The sequence below is a fragment of the Dryas octopetala genome, chromosome 1 (assembly GCF_963921425.1).
Source record: "Dryas octopetala chromosome 1, drDryOcto1.1, whole genome shotgun sequence".
Classification (NCBI taxonomy): Eukaryota; Viridiplantae; Streptophyta; class Magnoliopsida; order Rosales; family Rosaceae; genus Dryas; species Dryas octopetala.
This window is the reverse complement of record NC_141366.1, coordinates 7,727,677-7,748,022: the sequence shown is the minus strand read 5'-3', so window position 1 is coordinate 7,748,022 and position 20,346 is coordinate 7,727,677. Positions and strand designations below refer to the sequence as shown.

The window sequence follows — 20,346 nt, the reverse complement described above, 5'->3', positions numbered from 1 at the left end:
GTCTTTTTTGTAAGTAAAGAGTGATGCTCTCTGGACATGCATTATGAGCGCACTAATTATGGAGTGCTGCTTTAAAAGACAAATTAGTTCTCAATATGAACAAAAAAATTGATCATTTCGGCGGCAAGACTCGCTCGTTATGCATTGCAAGAAATGACTTCTCTTTGGATGACTTCTTTTATGTTTATATCATGGTACTTATGCATTTAATTTTATTTTGGTATGTTAATTCTTTTTTTGGTCGAAATTTTGGTATTTTAATGGATAAGATAAAGTGTTAGTATTTCAAATATTAGAGACTCCTTGAAAGAGGAAATCACAAGGAAAATGCCTATTGCATGATATTTTCTGGTAACGTACGCCTAGGCTTGAATAGACTGAAGTTGCCATTCATTGCCTTTCTTTTTCCTTTTTTTTTTTTTTTGTTTGTCTTTTAAATTTTAAATAATGCCAGTTCAGAAAAGCCAACAAAGCAAATATATATATATAGAATTCAATTCTCCAAAACAGCATGACCTGAATCCAATACGAAGTTACGTATATACTTGATTAGTTGTATCTTGGAATATCTGATTCATTTTTTTTGGCCACTGGAATATCTGATTAAATTGTTGGTTACTTTCCATGTTTGTACGTCTAAGCAATTGTATCTAACCTTTTTCACAAAGAAGCAAAGAAGAAAAGCTAGCAACCAAGGATGCATGAAAGCATATGATTAAAGACTTAAAAATATTTCCCTGAAAATATGAAAATGAAATACAGCAATTGATTTATAATTTTGATTCACCAATGCTTGTAGCCATAAAGACAATTAAAGCAAATTACAGAAAAATTAAGGAACGTATATGCCACAAGTCACAACATATATGGCTTCTTGACATTAAGCGCTTTTGAAATAAGCCAACAAGCTGCATGCTTTTTCTTGATCAAAAACATCGGTTTTCACGACTTCAACTTCCGCCACCATATCAAACTCCTTCACCCCACAAGTCTCCGCCACTTGCACTGCGAACGTCTCTATCTCTGGCCCCACACACTCGCGCACCGACGCCTCAATGCCCACGCGCGCCAGGGCGTCAAGCACGCACGCTTGGCGTAGCGTGGGCAGGGTTATTACGTGGGGAGGCACACCGAAGCAGTCGCTGGCCACCACTGGGGACACCACGTCATCGACCAAAGTGAGTGACGTGGACGACGACTCCGTCTTGGACGACTTGTCGTTGCTGTTGTCGTTGTTGCAATTAGTTTGGAGGAGTTGAAGTTGGTACCTCTGCCTCATGCGGATTTCGAGAGTGGCTGTCGTTTCGGGTGTTGGGTTGTCGTTCTTGAACGCGTACATGTTAAGACTGTAGCTTATGGTGGACGCCATTGTTGGATTGAGAGAGAGGGAGAGCTAGAGTTTTAATTTTCAAGCGTTACAAGGAAATTAGTAGAAGTATTGGTGTGAAAAATTGAAAATAGGACAGCAATAGTGACATGTATATATAGATAGTTCTTACAGGGATGCTAGCGAATGTACATTCCCTTTAGTCTTTACCCGCTATCCTGTAAATTAATATTAATTCCCGAATTTGGAAACCCAGATTTGTTAACTCTTTTGGCTTGGAAATTATGTAATTAGCTTGAAATAATTCCATCCAATTTGGAAACCTACCCATAGACAACCAAGTAGTGAACTACCCCCGCTCCACTTCTAAAAGCATTTTTAAGATGTTATTAATTTATTAAAATTATTGAAAAATGCTAATTGGATCACATTTTTAGATAAAGATTAGTTGACGATTTGATTCGTTCGTAATTGATGTATACTTATTATTTCAATTATTATGATCAATTATATTAATTATTATGATCGACTATTAATTGATATATTGATTAATTACGCATCTTAATTAAATGATAAATTAATTAATGTGATAAAAAAAAACCATAGTCTTTCAAGCATTATTTAAAATTGTTAGGTACATGACACGCGTCGTGTTTACTACTAATTAGTACACATATAACATTCAGATTAGAATTTCAGCAAAAATTCACGCCAAATTGTCGCACCAAGCAGGGGTACAGCAATACTCGTAGGCCTAGGGTGGTCATGGCTGCGTAAGTTCCCAACTTCCATGCGACTCTTTTCAATCTCTTAACGAAAGTTCAAAAAATAATTAAGATTTTAAAACTTGTAAAATTGTCAATAATATATTAGGATGTGTTTTTTCTACGAGTATTGTGAAAATGATTATGCAATCAAATAGGACAACAATGGATCAACTATAACTACAATGTGTATATTTTGTTAAGGAACTTATCATGTAAATTTTATCTATTAAAATATTCTAAACGGATCGATTTTTTCCTCCACCACTAGCATAAATGCATCTTCAAAAAAAATATTGATAACAAATTCTAGAAAAAAAATTTCATTTATCTATATATATACACAAAATTGTTCATTTTGTCATCATGGTTGCTTGAGGACCATTGCATTGGTTCTGCAAACTAAGCTGATCTTGTTTGGAATCTGAGTTTGGTTTAATGAAGTCAAATTATGTAGAACTTTGTTCATGTAAGCAAATGATATCATCCACAAGAGCCACTCAGATATATATATATATATATATATATATATGAATCAAGATTGAGACAAAAATGTCAGAGTACTACTTTATCATTTTCATGGAGATTTTAGTACACACACTTCTAAAAATCTAACTCGCAAGCATAAACAAAGGGGTGGTACGAATTATCAGAAGCTCTTTTCCATGGAAATTTATCAATCTAAAATTTAGCCTGAAGTTCACTAATTATGGATTTGTCCACCTGGAAAGCCTTGGCCAGAACATCCTCTGAAATTGCTGGATTGGTTCCAAAAACAGAATTAGAAGTAGTGATGACTCCAGGGTTTTGGCTGCTCAAAGAAGAGAGTGAAACAGCATTTCCATTTCCCACATTTTGCTGGAAGTGAACCAGTCCAACTGGGAACACAAACACATCACCCTTGTTAAGGACCTTGGAGATGAGCTTGTTGTCAGGGTTGGAGGTCACAAACCCAACAGAGAGGTTGCCTTCTAGGACTGTTAGAATCTCGGTGGCGCGAGGATGAGTGTGGGGAGGGATAACACCCCATGGTGCATAGTCAATGCGAGCCAGTGAAATGCCAAGGGTGTTGAGTCCTGGAATTTGAGCCACATTCACTGGGGTGACTCTGCCACCAACAGGGTTTGAGGTGTTGCCAGGTATGTGAAGCCCTGAGAAGTAGAAATGCTCAGCCTGAGCTAGCTTGGAGTCCAAGCAAGGTAGGCCATTCACTCTTGTCACTGTGATGCACAAACATAATTGACAAACCAACACAAAATTAGTTAAAACATTGAAGGATTGAGTATGAATTAAAGCCTATTTTGGCATAAATGAACTGAGCATTTTGAGACCAACCTGAGCTAGTAGTGTCAGCAATGCAGAAATCTTGCAATGGACTAGGCTCAAAAGCAGTGACCACAGCACATGTCATGGCTAGCAAAGTCAGTAGCAACATTTGATTTGCCATCTTAATGAAGTTAATTATGGCAGGTGAAAAGTTGAAAGGATTGAGAGAGAGTGAGAGAGTAGAGAGTTGTGAAGCAAATGATGTACCAACTTGGTTATTTATAGAGAAGGTAGAAAGAAGTAGCTTGCCGGCCTTGCATAATAGACACTGGAAAAGCCGTGAACGTTTCAGTTAAAGCTAAATGTTAACAAAATTTGTTCAAAGAATTATTCCTCTCTTAATTTTTTATTCATTGTGATGTGATAATATACTCATCAATTCATCATGCATATTTTAAACATATCAAGCCAAAGCATCATGTTAAAACATCCGGGTCCAATTTACTTGACTTGGGTTCAAAGAACACATGTAAAAAAATTTGTAAAGGCACCTCTTTCTTTTTGGTTAGAGACCCTGCTCCGGCTGGGGCTGATATGGTCGGATTATCATTAGATATATTGCCTTCTCTTTGTCCATTTGCGATTCACCAAGACTAAGTCACAGTGAGAACGATGATTTCAAACGAATGAAAATGATCTCTCTTTTTTTGGTCTGCCAATGAAAATGATCTTCATCTTTTTGTTTTGTTTTTTGGAATTAATAGTGCCGACTCTATATTCTTTCATAGGCGAATTCAAACCATCAATCTTTTACTTGGTATGATGCAATTACTAGAGGTTATAGAGAAAAATGATTGATCAAATTAATACTTCATTTCATATAAGTAGCATAAACTTTCTTATTTCACTCCATTTGTCATATAAACTTGCAATCTTCATACGAGAGAACCTTTTTTTGGTTGGGCTTGATTTTGAAATTTTTCATAGAATGTAGCTGTTAAAAATATATATACGCTATAAGTTCCATGATTTCCATCGACATCTTATTGGAGCTACATTTGTCACAACTCACAAGGAACTATTTTCTACATTTTTTATTTTGGTCAGATACATAGGTTTTCGGATTTAATTCTGACCAAAATGCAGGTAACCCAATTTCTTGCTTCATGCCTACACCCCACTGTTCTCCATCCTCTACAATTCTGTACGCAAAGACGGTTTTATTTATTTATTTATTATTATTATTATTATTTTGCATTAAAAAAGACAAGGGAAGCCAAAGGGGAGAGGAAATTCAAAAATTTCTTTTATCACACCCACAAGCTTCATATGCCAATTTAACACATTTATTTTCAAATTTCTTTAAAACCTAAAATATAAAACAATTTAGAAAACCAAGATCAGCCATGCATACCCATAGAAGAAAATCTCTCATGCAACTCTGGAAATCTAGTATAATGTGTATTAAGATGCTGCATATCATTAATTTGCAAGAGAACAGATCTTGACCTATTGCTAGTTGATAGTTGATACTATAATATATATTTCCATTTAACTTTATCATGATGTTCTAAATCTGCAACCTTTGGAAGTTCATCTCCCTGAGGGTACGGGTCCCCATTCAAAGACCAAAATCAGGGAAGCAAAACCTGGTTCTAAATCCGCACATCCACCAAACCGAGTTCTAAGTCAGCAAATAACTTCTCATGATTAAACTATGGTCACAAGAGGGCAGCAGCCAAAATCCAACCTCAGCTTCATGGGCTCTGAAAATGCTGCATGAGTGCCCTAATTTATCAGAGAGCAGATGTTGGCGTATCGCTACTACTCCATTCCCATATAACTTCGTAATGATGTCCTGAATCTGAAACCTCAGGAGGATGATCTTCCTGAGATATGGACCCCCTTTTAAAGACAGCAATTTGGGAAGCAAAACCTGGTTCTGTATCACCAGATCCACCAACCCCACTGAACTCAACACTGTAATTGTGCCTCACGGCCAAATCAGTTGCCCAGCAATTGAACTGCTCTCTCGTCCACTCGAACTTGTGGTCATGGTTACGAAATTTACAAGATTGTGATTGACTATTGTCATCAGGATCATCTTCTTGGCTTGATAAATTGGACCCCTGGAGTATCACATTGTATTCATAGTTTGGAGTAGAGACGATAAGAATCCTTGGACGAAAATAACTCAGTACAACATTGCCAAACAGATATGCTTGATCTTCCTCCATATGCTCTATTACCTATGATTTCCCAACGAAAGTCAGCAACAATGAAAACCAATTACTAAAGAAAGAGAACCCTCAAACTTGATTCCAGTGCAAACAGTTGATTTACAGGAGGTATAATCTGGTAAAGGTCATGGACAGTAATGGCAAGACTGTTTATTCACCCAATTCAAAAGCTACTGGACAGTCTGTAGTTTTCCAACAAATTCAAGTTACATTGGTTCATTGGCACTGGTGGCAACAAATTTGATAACTCCAAAATTCTCTACCTTTTGAACATCTACATGAAAAGGATAAAGTTCAAACTTCTCTCTCTCTATAAGTATAAGTGAAGAAAATTTTTATTTCAATTTTCAAGAATCTTGTTTTCTTTAACCTGAATTTATTCCTACATTTTTAAGTCTGACCAACACAAGATTTCAGTCACATTTGCACATTTTGGACCATGCAAATACACATTGATAAGCATTATGTAGCATGTAGAATACAAGTCTTCAAGTTGTATCAAAAGGAAAAAGACGAACAGAAGAAAAAAAAGAAGAAGGGAAAAGATGAGAACAGATCTACAAAGTGGCATGGTCAAAGTCAACTGCTAAGACAAAAAAAAAAAGAAAAAAAAAAAAGAAAACCTTAGACAAACTGGCGTAAATCAAAAGATAAAATGTAAAGTAAATAGATTTTTTTTTTTTTTTCAGTGCAAAATAAATAACAATCCACATAGTAAAGACATGTCCAAAAAAAGGTAAGAGATTACCTCTAAACAAGTGCCGATATCAAATCCACACAATCGAGAATCAAGAACTGTAATTGAACCATCATAAAGGATTGCAGATTTTAAGGCTGTACAGCGCATACTGGCATCTGAATTTGAGTTTAATTTGGAATGAAGTATCTGCAATGTTAACAGAAAATTAAGATTAATGGCTAAGGCAAATGGTTAACTAAACAAACTTTATGGCAGAAACTGACAAAGAACAAAATTTCAAATTTGCAAACACATGGAGGAGGTTCATCCAAACAAAGGATCCTTTTAAATCAAGTAAAACCACTATTAATGCTTGCAACCACCAATCAGAATCTTGCATTAACAAAGTGTATCACATATATCTACTGAGAAGGCAAGATGTCACACCCATTCCCTGAGTAGTTTGGCTATGCCAAGTTCTCAGGTGAACCAATCACCACCTAGCAACAATCTATCTGTATTGGTCCAGGCATCTATCATATATATAATATTACTTCCCATAATAAAAATTTAAATTAAGCAAAGAAGTACTCTAATGCAAAATTCAGAAGTTGTATTACGGTTCAGACCTTCGCCGCACGGGTAAGACTCTTTGGTGAAATATCAACTCCAGCAATTTTTTCCAGAGAAGTTGGATAATTCAATAAAGAATCCAACAAACTACCAGAGCCACATCCAAAGTCAACCTGAAAAAATTACAAAGGACATGAAACTGAATCTCTCACATATATAATTTAAAGTCAGAAGACAATAAGAACTCATTTACCAGAGTAGTGGCACAAGATTCTTTGATTTTTTGCACTGCATATTCCACACGCTGTTTTGAAAGTGGGGGGCTGAAAAGAGCCTGCTCCATTCTATCCTCCAGAGGTTCTGTTACCCGCAACAAAGTAATAGTGTACTCCAAGCAGCAGGTTTCTGAAGAACAGTAACACAAATGAAATGAATGGGCTGTTAGATCTCAGAACAAACACTTTCCAAAACAGTAACAAGAACAAGAACATAGGTTCAATTATTGTAAATCAATAACCAGGTTTTTTTTTTTTTCCAGTAATAATTATCATTGCATGTCAAAATTGTCCAAACGAAATCCTTTTCGACCAATTTAGAGCAGCCGGAATAGAAAGATCATGCATAAAATTGTTTCTGATTATGACTATTGTGGTTACTGAAAAAACTCTCATTCTCTACTCAGTGAAAATATTTTTTTTATAATTGACACGCAAATTTAGCGAAGTAAATGACTAAATCTTCAAACAATTGCATGCCGTAATTTTAATCAAGCCACATTATTGAGAGTTCATTTCTTGTAGTGACTAGCTCCTCTGAATCCTCCTCATAAGTTAAACATGGAAAATAAGCAACTCACTTGAAGACAATAAGGAAAGCATCCTTGCGGAATCATCAGCTGAAGCTAAAATCAACTCTGGAGGGGGCAAATCCATTCTGAAACAAGCAGACTGACCAACAGACATCTGCATGAGAACTGGCTCCAGATGTGGAATCACTGCTCCAGAGGATATCTCAAACTCAAAGTCATCACTACTTTCCAGAAGTTCTTTCATATGTCCGCTTTCAGCCACCAAAGATACAGAATAACTTACACATGATAAGGATCCATTAGATGGAAAAACACCAGAATCTGGACCGCCTATGTTTAGAGAACGAATTCCATGCCCAGGCAGAGTATATGGCACATTCTTCAGTTTGCCATCTTTAGTCTCATTATGCCAGGCATTATGAATAGGTCGAAACAGCATAAATGCTTCATTAATTTTTTGGTGGTCAAATCTGATGTTAAGGCTATCAGCAGAAGCATTTAGTCTCTCTAAAGGCATATTTGGGTCGCTAAAGTATACGTTTAACCATAACAGAACTTTCAAAGAAGCATTCTGGATGGAATCACTCTGCTTCTTAAAAGAATCTTTTGGTGAGCACTCTAAAATCAAATCCTGAAACTGAGAAAATATTTTTACTTCACATCTAGAGGTACCTCTGGATTCCACTGATTCCTTTGCACCAGCAGCAACAACACAACCATTTGCATATTGTGTCTCTTTGACATCCAAGTCTGTCACTCTTAACTTCTTGTGTGATTTTGATGACTCAGATGATTCTTCTAGAGTGCTTGGAGTAGAGAAAACAGGCTCAGAAAGCCGGTGCTGACGGCAGAATGTACTAAGCACCTCCCTTGGAAAGGAACCCTTCCATTTTGCCTTTGTAGTATATGTCGAAGGTAACTCAGCTGTAAGTATTGCCCCTCTGGACAGCCTGTAAATTCCACTTGGTGTCTTGCCAATAACCAACCTGTAGACTTAGATTTAAGTATGACCAAATAATGCAATGTTGTACACTTTTTTACTAAATGATCAAGGAAAAGGGAGTAAAGTTCCTGTTTTGTATGTAATTTTCAAATTTGGCTTTGGAGTTTCTAAGATGTGGGACCCGTGTGTGACATTGGATGACTGCAAGTCTTGTACGGTTTCAAAGGTTGTCTTAGGAGTTAGGGGGCCTAGGTTAAATCAGTTTTTAGTTGGTCTTTAGTTGGATACAACTTGTGCAAATCAAGCACTGACAAGACAAGAATACTTTTAAATTGAATATGGTAAAATGATTATTTCAATATAGCATAAGTTAGAAGAGACCTGTGATATGATTGCACGGATACATCTTCATAGAAAAGGTCTTTGGACCTCCATGTGTATCCGATAGATGCCAAAACAGCGTCACCACATATATCTTGGCCAGACAAGTAACTTGCTCTTGCATTCAACGATCCTTCAAAGTTACAAGCTTCTTTGGCATTTGGAAGATCTGAAAACATATCCAAGAGATATTGCTTGGGAGCAGGAAAGTACAGTCTTGTCTCAGAGGAAGCCTTACCTATAGGCCTGTCAAGGAATTTGTACCACACATTAGGCACAGACACTTACAGATGTAACAAACTATCCTCCCAGATATTTCCATGTTATTCCTTCCACGTACCTTGAGATAAAAATGTCAGCAGCTTCGAACAATCCAAGTTGTTTTGCAATAACATCCAGGAAATACCCAGAAGCTGAGACACTGAGGATTACTCCTTCTATAGACTTCTCTAGTGAACATGGTATTTTTATGGCTTCAAGCAAAATGACTTCTGAGGAGCTTGATTGATGGATAGATGATGCCTCTATAATTTCAGAAGGGTATGGATTTTGCCTCCTAAGACAGAGCTCTCCCTCAGAAGTAGCAATAACTCCAGATAATCTAGCAGCAGCCCTCAAAACATATGATATAACCAATAAAGAATTTGACTCCACCTTAGGATCGAGGCATTTACACAGATTACAAAGTGTTGCATCAAAGAGCGCAATGACAGAAGCGGGAATCAGACCGGAAAGATCACCTTCTCTCTGCAAAGCTGCTCTTAAATGACCACTGAGCGGATGAAGAGATGAAAGGAACTATAACAGTGAAATATAGGAGAAAAGGTCAAAGTGATAACTCAAAAGGTTTCAATGTATAAATAATTACAGACACCTATGTTATAAAGCAATCAAGGTCAAGAAAACATTTATCATAGTATTCACTCTTTTTCCACATAACTGCAGCAAATTAACAAAAGAGAAATTACAAATAGAGAAGAAATTTAGAGAGAGAGAGAGAGAGAGAGAGAGAGAGAGAGAGAGAGAGAGAGAGAGAGAGGAAACGACAGAGTAAACACAATAATTATGCATGTGTTACCACTGATAGATTTAGGAACAAAGTTTAACACACAAATGTGTTACAGCATTTATATTGAAGAATGACCAAAAGATAGAAAAGCAGCAAGAGCTTCCAAATTCAAGGTATAAAAATTAAAGGAAATAACAAGAATGCTAGGTTAAATAACAAGTCAAGAGATGCCCAATTAAGTGTAACGAAGTAATCAATGTATGAAGGTGCTCATCATATGCTGATTTCAAAGAATGAAGATACACAAACACACACACACACACACATATATATACGTAGCAGAACATAATATTATATCATTAACTGTTTAATTTAGTGACTACCAACCTCATCTGAAAATAAGAAGTTGACACGAGAAACTAAATCATCCCATGATTCCTGCACAGAAGGGCTTTTTGTTGCAGGATGAATGCCTAGCTGCAGCAAACAGATTAATTAATTACTACGCATAATCATAAAATAAGAAAAATAAAAAAAAGTCATTTACAAGGCAGTAAGCTAATATGAACGTAACAGATGGAAAACATCTAATTTAGGAAGCACATACGAAGACTTGTCTATTGTAAGTGTACAAGGACTATCTTTAGAATGAACATGGAGAAAATACTTAAGGAACCACTTAGTTCACAAAACACAACTGCTAATGTCAAATCTTAATAAAGATATAAATAAATGAATAAATATAAGTTTTGAAAATTTTCTGATGAACGTTTAGTTGAGGTCTTTTGATGAAGAAGCATCCAAGTGGTAGGGAAGGAAATCCAAGTAGTTATGCGGTTAGCTAGTCTTACTACACAATGCCAAATTTGGATAAGTTTTTATAATAAAGAAAATGAAAATAAACAAAATATAAAAGATAAAATAGGAAAAGAAGTTTCCCTTAACAAGTAACAGAATTGGAGATGAGACAAGTGAGCTTTTATATTAAAGTAGATTCACTTCATTGCATAAGCTAACTGGACAAACATAAGAGGAAACCTCCACGTGCTGGATCGATGACTGAAGGCTTTGTCCAATTTCAGATAAAAGGAGCATAGCCATGCTAAGAAATGAAAGAAACATCTTTTATTTTCAATTATTTAAGAGACTTAAATGTTCCGGAAAATTAACATAACAAAGGAATTAGATGACTTATTAATTCATTGAATTTGAAACCATGTTAAAGCCTACATCTCTCAACACCTTTGAAGATGTAGCACATGAAAACCAACACGGTTGCCTCCTAATAATGGTAACAAAAACTCAAATATTGTAACCAAAACTTTATTTTTCATATCTGGCCTAAGATGAATCTCAGCGTAAGAGCATATTTGGCTGTCCAAAACAGGACAATCAGCCATGCTCCTCGTCAAACATTAAAACATCTTTACATAATTGACAAACGAACACATTCAATATAGACAAATCAAATATCCGAATTGAGATGGGTGATGTCCATGCAACAACCATAAGAAGATCAGACAAATAAATGAAGAAATTTCAGTTCTAATTATATCCGTTGAACATTGAACATAATTTCTATTATCTTTATTGAACATCACCGTTCATGCGTGTGTCAATACCTGCAGCTATAGCTGGGTAATCAATCAAATAAAATATTATAGAAACGAACACAAAACAAACCAAACCTTTTCTAAGGCCAATTCCGCAGCAGATTGCTCAGCATCCTTCTTCCTTTTAAAGGTTCCGGATACAACAGTAATTTCTGGAAGCTGCAAGGTACAGCGATAAAGGCAAGGGCCCTTTTGTATAATGGCCAACCCTGGGCATCCATTTTGAGTAGACTCATGCACTTCCTCTACTTTATAGCAGGCGTTGCTACCAAATTTTTTGTGTATAATAGCCTTAGGTGAGAAGGTAGTCTTTCGCACTGTGACAGATGAAGCTCCTTCAGTTCCCATCAGTACCCAACAGGTCTTCAACTATATAAATTATTAAACACGTTAGGTAGGATTTCCTGTAAGCAATAAAAAATCAAGGTTATAATCCAGTATGGAAAATTTTAATATGTAATATTTGGCTCTTGATCGCTAGTCTTGAACAATCATCCAGAAGAAACGTTCTAGTTTGAACAAGAAACCCAAAATAGTGCAAGACTTTTGGATATGTTCAACCCAAGTGACAACTGACAAATTGCCAACAAAACTTGACAGATTAAAATACAAGTTGATACAGTTGAGTAAGCTTAAACAATTTTAATGCTGTCATTTTGAATGATCATCATATCAAAACCAACAACTTAGACATTGAAAATAGAAAAAAATAAATAAATAAATAAAGATAAAACGAAGGCAATTGGTGAAAAAAAACAAAATATATCTAATGAAATAAGAATCCAGAACCCAAATTTCTTTATTTTTTCATAATATTTAGTTGCTTGGTGATCATATAAGAAAAACCGTAACTTCAAGTTTAAAAATAAAAAATAAAAAACTAACCTTTCAGCTTACTAATATGAAACAAAGCAATGTGCATTATGTGGTAAGCAATTAGAACAAAACGTAGCTGAAAATTGAGCAAGAAAATTAATGGGTTTTTAAGCAAGAGACAAACCAACCGAATTTGCACAGAAAAGCTAAGAAACAGGTGGGATTAGTTCAAAATTGAAGATAGGAAAGCAAGCCAAAATCAGAAAATCAATGGGAATTTTGTCAAACGGTGAAGAATGCAATGGAAGGCAAGAGAGGGCAATATGATCAAAGGAAGAAGAAAAGGCCGTACCTTCCTACATTAACATCGACAATGGCTGCGAGAGAGAGAGAGAGAGAGAGAGAGAGAGAGAGAGAGAGAGAGAGAGAGAGAGAGAGAGAGAGAGAGAGAGAGGAATAGCAGCGAATGGCTTTTGGGGTTCTGCAGTATCTTACTATCTTGTACTGAAAGCTGAGTTCTTGTGTGTAGGGGCTTTTGGGGTTTCGGAATTTTTTTCGGGAGAAAACGTATATATAAAGAGAAAGGAGGGAAAGGCTTAGGCATGAAACTTGTACATGCTCACATCGCAACGTGGGGTCAGGTTCTTTTTTGGTCTTGCCGTGCTTGCGAAGGATTTTTTTATGCTATTTTTTTCTACACACAAGTACACAACTTTCATGTGCAGTGTTTTTTTGTTTTTTTGTTTTTTGTTTTTTCTTTTTGTTTGTTGCATGTACAATTGTACTCCTAAAACCTCATTAAGATTAGACTAACAATGGGTTTTTTTTCCTCTACTAGCAATTGGGTTAACACAATAACTTATTAATAATAATAATAATAATAAAAAATAATGTAGGATGGCTGGATTAGAAAGAAATTTTGTCGATAACGAAAAATATAGTTCTAGGCCCGTTTTGGTACTGTTTTTAGAATTGATAAAAGTGTTTTCAGATTAGTAAAAACGTTTTTTATTGCGTTTGACATAAATAAATAAAAGTGCTACTATTTGCACACCTTTTTTTTTTTCTTTTTGCACACTTTTTTCTTCATTTTTTTGCCAACACACCTCCTATTCTTTTTTAAAATTTAAAATTTCTTTTAACACCCATTTTATTACCAAAATATTCATCTTCTTAAACACACCCATCACACCTAAACAATACACACCTCCCACCCAAAACCAACACCACTGTGTGCAGCACCCCACACCACCGCGCACAGCACCCTCAACCCCACCTCTCTCTCTCTTTCCTTCTCTCTCCTCCCTCCCTTTCTCCCTCTGGCTTTTCAACCCAGCCACACCAACCCACCCACCCCGCAGCACCATGCGCAGCACCAGCCCTGCAACCATTTGGCCCATTTGATTGCAATAATCATCAATAGCCTACACATGTATTCAAATGTGCATAAAAGAAATACAAACACAATTTCACTTCTTTAAACCAATACAAACAATTCAAAACCACAATACCCAAATCTCTAAACTCATAAACACTAAAATTTTTAATAAAGACTAGTTTGCCAAGAATGAGAAGACCAGGCTTCTGAACCTCCATGAGCGCTTTCAAAAGCTTGGCAATAAATAACAGATAGAGAGGGCCACCCTGCACCACCGCGCGAAGCACCCGTTCGACACTGGTCCGCCGAAAATGTCACACTCGTTAGACAATCATCCGCCGAACGATGTGAGTGTTGTTCGGCAGGTACCCACCGAACATCCAAAACTCGTTCGGCAAGTACCTGCCGAACTAGCTGCTCGGAGAAAATGTCTACTTGGGCGAGAGGAGAGAGAAAGTGAGCTGGGTTGGTGCGAGCAGAAGGGCACGCGGGGTAGCTTCGATGGTGCTGCATGCGGTGGCTGGAAGGTGCTGCAAGCAGAAGGGGAGAGAAGCCAGAGAGAAAGAGAGAAAGCCAATTGCCATGCAGTGGTGCGGGGCTGAGGCGAGGCTTGGATGGTCGGCGGGTGGTTCCTATCGAGCTTGGGTTTGAGGTAAGAGGGTGCTGTGACGGGGAGAGATGGGTAGAGAAGGAAGGAGAAATAAAAGAGATGGGCTTTTGGGTAATTTTGTTTTGGGTATTTTTTGTCATTTCACAAATTAAATTTGTGGGGTGTGCAAAAAAAAAAATAGGGTGTGCAAATAGCAGCTCCCATAAATAAAAGTACTTGTAGGTTATAAAAGCGTTTTTAAATAGTTTTTTAAGTGCTTTTGCATGAAGCGCTTGTATTTTTTATAAAAATTTGTATGTGCTTATGAACAGAAGTGCTTCCAACAAAAGCGCTACTGATTATAAACGCTTCTAAGAAGCAGTGCCAAACGGGCACTCTTGCATCTATTGATTGAAGTCTTTTATTTATGAAAAAACAAATTGCAATTTCAGTGGTCCAAATAAAGGGTAAAAGATAATGCATCAACTTTCTTTTTATCTAATTCATGCAATAAGGTTCCACGTTTTGAAAATGAATTATCTACTTGTTTCAACATTGCTCAACTAATCTTGGTCCATGTATTACAAATGAGTATTGTTAGTTGGAACTATCTCGGCTCCATCTGGAGATGGTAAGAATTGCTGACCAAGTTACCACACAGGCCAGTGCCCGTCATGAAAATCCTTTGCTCGCATTCTGTAGACTATACAGTTGCTAACAACATCACAACTTCAATTATTTCAATGAGAAGGGATAAGTCATTGGTTTTATTCTGGATTTGGTATGAAACCATCAATAATACATTGGATTTCAACAAGCAGAAACAAACACCATCAGCATATATAGACAAGATGAGTTAAATTCATTGAAGCCTATGAAGTTGCATATATGTTGAGGTGCCAGTGCCACAACATGATGTTTCAGATTTCCAATATTTGGACATCTACAAGCACTTATTAACATATTATCACTCCTCAGTAGTCAAGCTAAATCTCATTCTTGCCGGAGTAATAATGACGGAAAACACAGGAGAAGTCCTTGGTTTCATGACCGTCCTCGCAGAGCTTTGTATATCTGCACAATATATCAGTACATCAGTTTATGGTGAAGAATTACTCAGTATTTGCATGCACAGATACACGTGTCCTGTCTCAATTTGACCTTTTTAATGCTCTGCATGTTTCCCACTTCTACCAGCGAATTTATATGGATTTGTTTGTATTTGCCTTCAAATTATTAATAATTACACAGTATGAAATGATGTATCAATGGAGATTTTGCCCTAGAATAACTAAAGTGGTAACAGAGTTGGATAAAGTGTTTAATAATATAATTTATCCATCAATTGTAATTGGATATGAAAATATGTGAGCCACAGACAGGTTCTGAAAGGAAAAGGGACTTACATCTCTTGTGCTTGGGATGTCAATGGGCATCTAAGACCAACCTCTTTGGCTGAAGTTGCACCAAGGTTTAGATCTTTAGCCTGCAATTTATAAAATACAATCATCAATTCTCATTTCAGTACCCTAACCCCAAGTGTTATGTAGAGGACCCCAAACCAGGCAAGTATCACAATATATTAAGGCCTGCAGAGACCAAAGAGAAAACTGTCCAATGGAAAAAAAGAGTGCATTCCGTGTGTGTGTGATTTCCTGAGTGACTATTTCACTTTGTATGCTAGCTCTTAAATGAGATACAGTTACCAATTCCATGTTAATTGAACAAACGGAATCTTCTATGCAGAAAACCATATATGGTAAATTAAAAATTGCCTCAGTTGAAAAGCATTATATAGTTTCCTAGTTTCACATCCCATCCAGGAGGTGACCACAGGATCAGATGGCTACCTACCAATAAGGTGAAGACATGAGATGTATGAGAGAGCACCTAACATTGAACAAATATTAACAACAATTTATTTGACAAACAGGATTAAACTAACTTACCATAAGTTTGGATGCGAACCCACCATCATAGTTCCTTGAAGAGGGCAACCCTTCCATCACTCCAGGAACTGGATTATAACTATCACTGTCATGCATGCCATATCCTCAGTGTTACGCATTAATAAACCATTAATAACTATCACTGTCATGGATGCTGTACCATTTAGATAACTACATACATGCAAGAATTCCATAAGCTATAATGTAAAGTGTATTCCAAAAATACCTACTCCAACAGCGAGCGCTGGAAGAGTTGAATACTCTTGTCAGAGTACTGGCTGCAATTCCCAGAGACTGGCCAAGAGCAAGGGATTCTGAGACACCAAGCATACTAATAGCCATTGCCAAATTATTGCAGACCTTTGCTGCCTATATAGAAAACAGCTAAAGATGTCAAATTCTCTGCAACAAATTTAGTTTGTCTAAGAATTAAGCATGAAATTTCACAATAAGCTGAAGATATTGTATTTTTGGTGCAGTAAAGTATTTACAGGCAACAGGAAATTTTATGCTCATGTATGTAAGCATGTATCGTTTTAAATCCTCTCTTAGCAGTTATCTATATTTTCTAGTGTGCAACATGACATCCCAAGCACGATTAGGTAATTACCATAAAAGCAATATTAAGAATCTAAAGGACAACCAATCAAGGTGGATTGTATTATAGCATTTCAGCTGAATTTAGTTTGGATGCAAATGTACTTGATCTATGTCCACCCATTTCCATGTGTGGATTGTGAGTTAGAGGGGAAAAGAACAAATTGGTGGTCACATGCAAAATGAGATACAAGTGGTTCTAACTTGCAACCATGTTACCACACAATCTGTGGAACTGGTTGGGAAAAACATCAAAGAATTGAATGCTATGAAATCAAGATAAGGGATATCAGCACGAAGAACCAAGAAAAATCAATGGATCACTGTGTTCCATCATCTCGATCACTGATTTAGGAGCTACACAGGCTCTATGTAAAAAGAAGTGAGAACTTACTGAACCATTTCCTGCTCCACCACAATAAACTGTGTTCTTGCCCATTGAAAGAAACAAGGGTTTTGCTGCCAGATAAACTTCCTCAGAGCCACCAACCTGGAAACATGACATCTCTTGGTCATAACTCACAAGTTAGATATCACCAACCTAGGTTCCCCTCCTCACCCTGTAAAATCATATACCCCCTCTATGTGCATATAATAACTAGGAACGACCAGAAGAAAACAACGGCTAGTAAATATACTAAACAACTGCTTAAAATTAGTGTCCCTGAGAGAAAGTTCATAATTGTACAAGTTTGGTATTGTAAATCTGATAGGTGTTCAAAAGTAGTGTGCCAGCTTCTGATGAAGTAAAAGTAGTAAATATTACTAAAGGAATAATACTGAAGAGTCCCCATTTAGGAATGCATGGTTTTCTCTCTTCAAGAGCACAACTACATCAGGCTTAAATCGATTGAATTTGGATGCCAAGACTGAAAATATACCATGAAAGTAAGAGTCCCAGATTCTGCAGCAAGAACACCTCCAGATACAGGAGCATCCAACATGGCAGGCTTCTTCAAATAATCTACATAAAATACATCAAACCATTCAGTAAAAAGATGATTATAATTTAGACATAACAAACCCAAAAATTATGGATCAAGCTCACAGACATGACATAAATTATTAGACATATGTGAACTAAGGGATGGTACAAACATTCCCTTTATTAAATTTTCAAATATAGGATACATTTGAACTCAATTAAAGAAGGGTTATCTATAATATTTTGGATAAACTACAAACTTTATTTTTCACATATATGCTTTTTCAATAAATATTTCTTTAAAATATATTCTTTAACAAATGAAAGGACATCTTACATTTTTCCAAAACCTCAACCATCTAATATTTAAGACCTAATAATGGAAGAAGGAGTAGAAGATGACAAATTGACAAATTTAATGGCAGTCTGCTATTTTACCTTTCTTTTCCTGTAAAGTACAGTTAGATACATTGATAGAAAGCTTTCTCGATGTTTGTGGATCGATAGTGGATGAATCTATTAATAACCATGGTCGCAATTTCCCTCCATTAAGCAAACCATTTGGTCCAGTGTAAACATCATAAACCTGCATTTGAGAAAAAAAAAAAAAAAAAGTGGCACATGTTGCAGTTTGTTTGGAAGTTGAACATATCAAAATTGCTAACTTATAGATCTTTAAAGGAAAATTTAGTAACACTTGGATTAAACTTCCCAGAATATAGAGCTGAAACTCACATGAGATGAGGAAGGCAGCATTGTGATTACCACATCACTAGCTTCTGCAACTTTAAAAGGTGTTTCTTTCGTTGCAGCTCCCATGTCAGAGAACTTCTTCATAGCATTGCAGTTTCTTAAAAAAAAAACAAAAGAACCAAAGTGCCATCACTACTTTACATTAAACAATGTGCATGGTAAACTTTCTATGAATATAACTGCCTGATTAGAAACCACCAAAAAAGCCATGATGATCCCCCTTTGTACATAAATATAACTGGGATTAGCGTTAACCCAAATATTTCATACTTACCATTACTCAGCAAAAAATATATTTGATTGAATGAGATTCAAACAGTTTGTAGAAAAGATATAAATACATTACATGTCATGAACAGCTACTCGGTATCCAGCCTTAATTAGATTATTTGCCATTCTGGATCCCATATTTCCCAGTCCTATAAACCCAACACTCTGCAATCCATCATTTAAATATTATAAATAAATTGATAGTATAATGTTTCAAAATAGAACCAATTGTAAATACAAAAGTAATGAACGAGTCCACAAAATTTTCAAAAACCTCATGTAAAAGCAAAATTCGAATTCCGAATCAATCAACAGAAGTTTGTGAAAAATCAAATACAAACTGGAATTCGGAATCAATCAACAGATTAGCATGATATAACCCAAAGCAGCCCGAAAAAGTGCGGTTTCAGTTTGACAACTTTTATCAAACACTTGCAATTTTACATCAAACAGTTCCGTTTCTCGATTCCTGCTCTGCAAGGTTATCCACGTTACCTCAATATGAAACGACGAGGCTTGTGCTGAATAAAATCTGCGTATCGGAGAAGACTGAAGAGGAAGAGAGATGGTTGAGGAAATGCACTTGGAAAGATGATGATGAAGTTGCAGTGATCTCGCTCTGTACAAGATTGCCATGCTTTGCGCTATCTTCTACTCACTCTCACTCACTACATGCTAACAGTGGCAGTGCTTTGCATTTAACAAATCAAATGATATAATAATTCACTGCTTAGAGTTAGTGCTATACGTTTTGCTTGGAACCAAAGAACAAAAACAGGGAATCTTTGTCGTTGTTATTTATTTCCTTTGTTTTTTTTTTATATCTTAAAAACCACGTCATTGTATTGTAAATTTGTAATTGTATCAATGTGATGAATCATTTTCTTTGTCCTATCATTTTGTGGCCAAATCATCTATCCAAACTATTCGCTTACATTTATTTACATGCGGAAAACAGCTAAAATTTATTATTTTATACAACTAACATTATTATGTAGTATATCCAAGCATTATAATATGTAAATTAATTACACCATGTGACAATGTTTATACAAAATAAATGTTTGTAAATAAAAATTAATATTAAGCACTTCGGAATTATTTTTGTAAACATACACTTACCAAATTTTGTTTTCCGAATAATATGATAATTTTTTGTTTATCAAAATCTAAATTAACTCTAGATTTTATTTATTTTTAATAAATAAAAAATTGACATATATATAAATACATTATTTAGTAAAATTAGATGAATATGTCGTCTATTGGCAATGCCAAGCTTGGGGTTGAAGATGTCCTTATTTATATTGTATTAAGTTTTTACATTGATGAATTGAACTTGATTCCACCGTTGGTGCAAGATTTCACATTTTTGGGGCATATATATTGATAGCCTACTGAGGCAACGCAATTCCCAATTCCTTGTCTTGGTGAATGCCATTATTTAGAAGTACTTAGAACCATGC

At 36.0% G+C, this 20,346-nt stretch overlaps 3 protein-coding genes across 6 annotated transcripts; all 3 read right to left on the bottom strand.

Annotated features, from left to right (window-relative positions):
* Positions 1–2,772: 2,772 nt before the first annotated feature.
* LOC147297239 (putative germin-like protein 2-2) lies at positions 2,773–3,538 on the bottom strand. The gene is made up of 2 exons (XM_086237101.1): positions 3,427–3,538; positions 2,773–3,311 (listed from the first exon to the last, which is right to left on the bottom strand). The coding sequence occupies exons 1-2, from the start codon at positions 3,536–3,538 to the stop codon at positions 2,773–2,775; spliced, it is 651 nt and encodes a 216-aa protein (XP_086093227.1).
* A 1,277-nt stretch (positions 3,539–4,815) lies between these two features.
* LOC147297238 (small RNA 2'-O-methyltransferase-like) lies at positions 4,816–12,828 on the bottom strand. Of its 3 annotated transcripts, none has more exons than XM_086237075.1 (10): positions 12,772–12,828; positions 11,679–12,007; positions 10,378–10,467; positions 9,322–9,779; positions 8,982–9,227; positions 7,706–8,643; positions 7,103–7,254; positions 6,906–7,022; positions 6,346–6,483; positions 4,816–5,606 (listed from the first exon to the last, which is right to left on the bottom strand). In XM_086237075.1, exons 2-10 carry the CDS (start codon positions 11,949–11,951, stop codon positions 5,154–5,156), a joined length of 2,865 nt encoding a protein of 954 aa, XP_086093201.1. In that variant the 5' UTR covers positions 11,952–12,007; positions 12,772–12,828; the 3' UTR covers positions 4,816–5,153. The 3 variants fall into 3 exon arrangements, with proteins under 3 accessions (XP_086093201.1, XP_086093208.1, XP_086093215.1); XM_086237082.1 differs by having other exon boundaries at positions 11,679–11,972; positions 12,772–12,824; XM_086237089.1 differs by lacking the exon at positions 4,816–5,606 and adding an exon at positions 5,720–5,871.
* A 2,301-nt stretch (positions 12,829–15,129) lies between these two features.
* LOC147297237 (6-phosphogluconate dehydrogenase family protein) lies at positions 15,130–19,593 on the bottom strand. 2 transcript variants are annotated; one of them, XM_086228862.1, is made up of 10 exons: positions 19,376–19,593; positions 18,957–19,045; positions 18,593–18,707; positions 18,296–18,443; positions 17,814–17,896; positions 17,327–17,422; positions 16,562–16,704; positions 16,336–16,420; positions 15,793–15,872; positions 15,130–15,460 (listed from the first exon to the last, which is right to left on the bottom strand). In XM_086228862.1, exons 1-10 carry the CDS (start codon positions 19,514–19,516, stop codon positions 15,373–15,375), a joined length of 1,068 nt encoding a protein of 355 aa, XP_086084988.1. In that variant the 5' UTR covers positions 19,517–19,593; the 3' UTR covers positions 15,130–15,372. The 2 variants fall into 2 exon arrangements, with proteins under 2 accessions (XP_086084988.1, XP_086084989.1); XM_086228863.1 differs by lacking the exon at positions 18,957–19,045 and having other exon boundaries at positions 19,376–19,507.
* Positions 19,594–20,346: the final 753 nt, after the last annotated feature.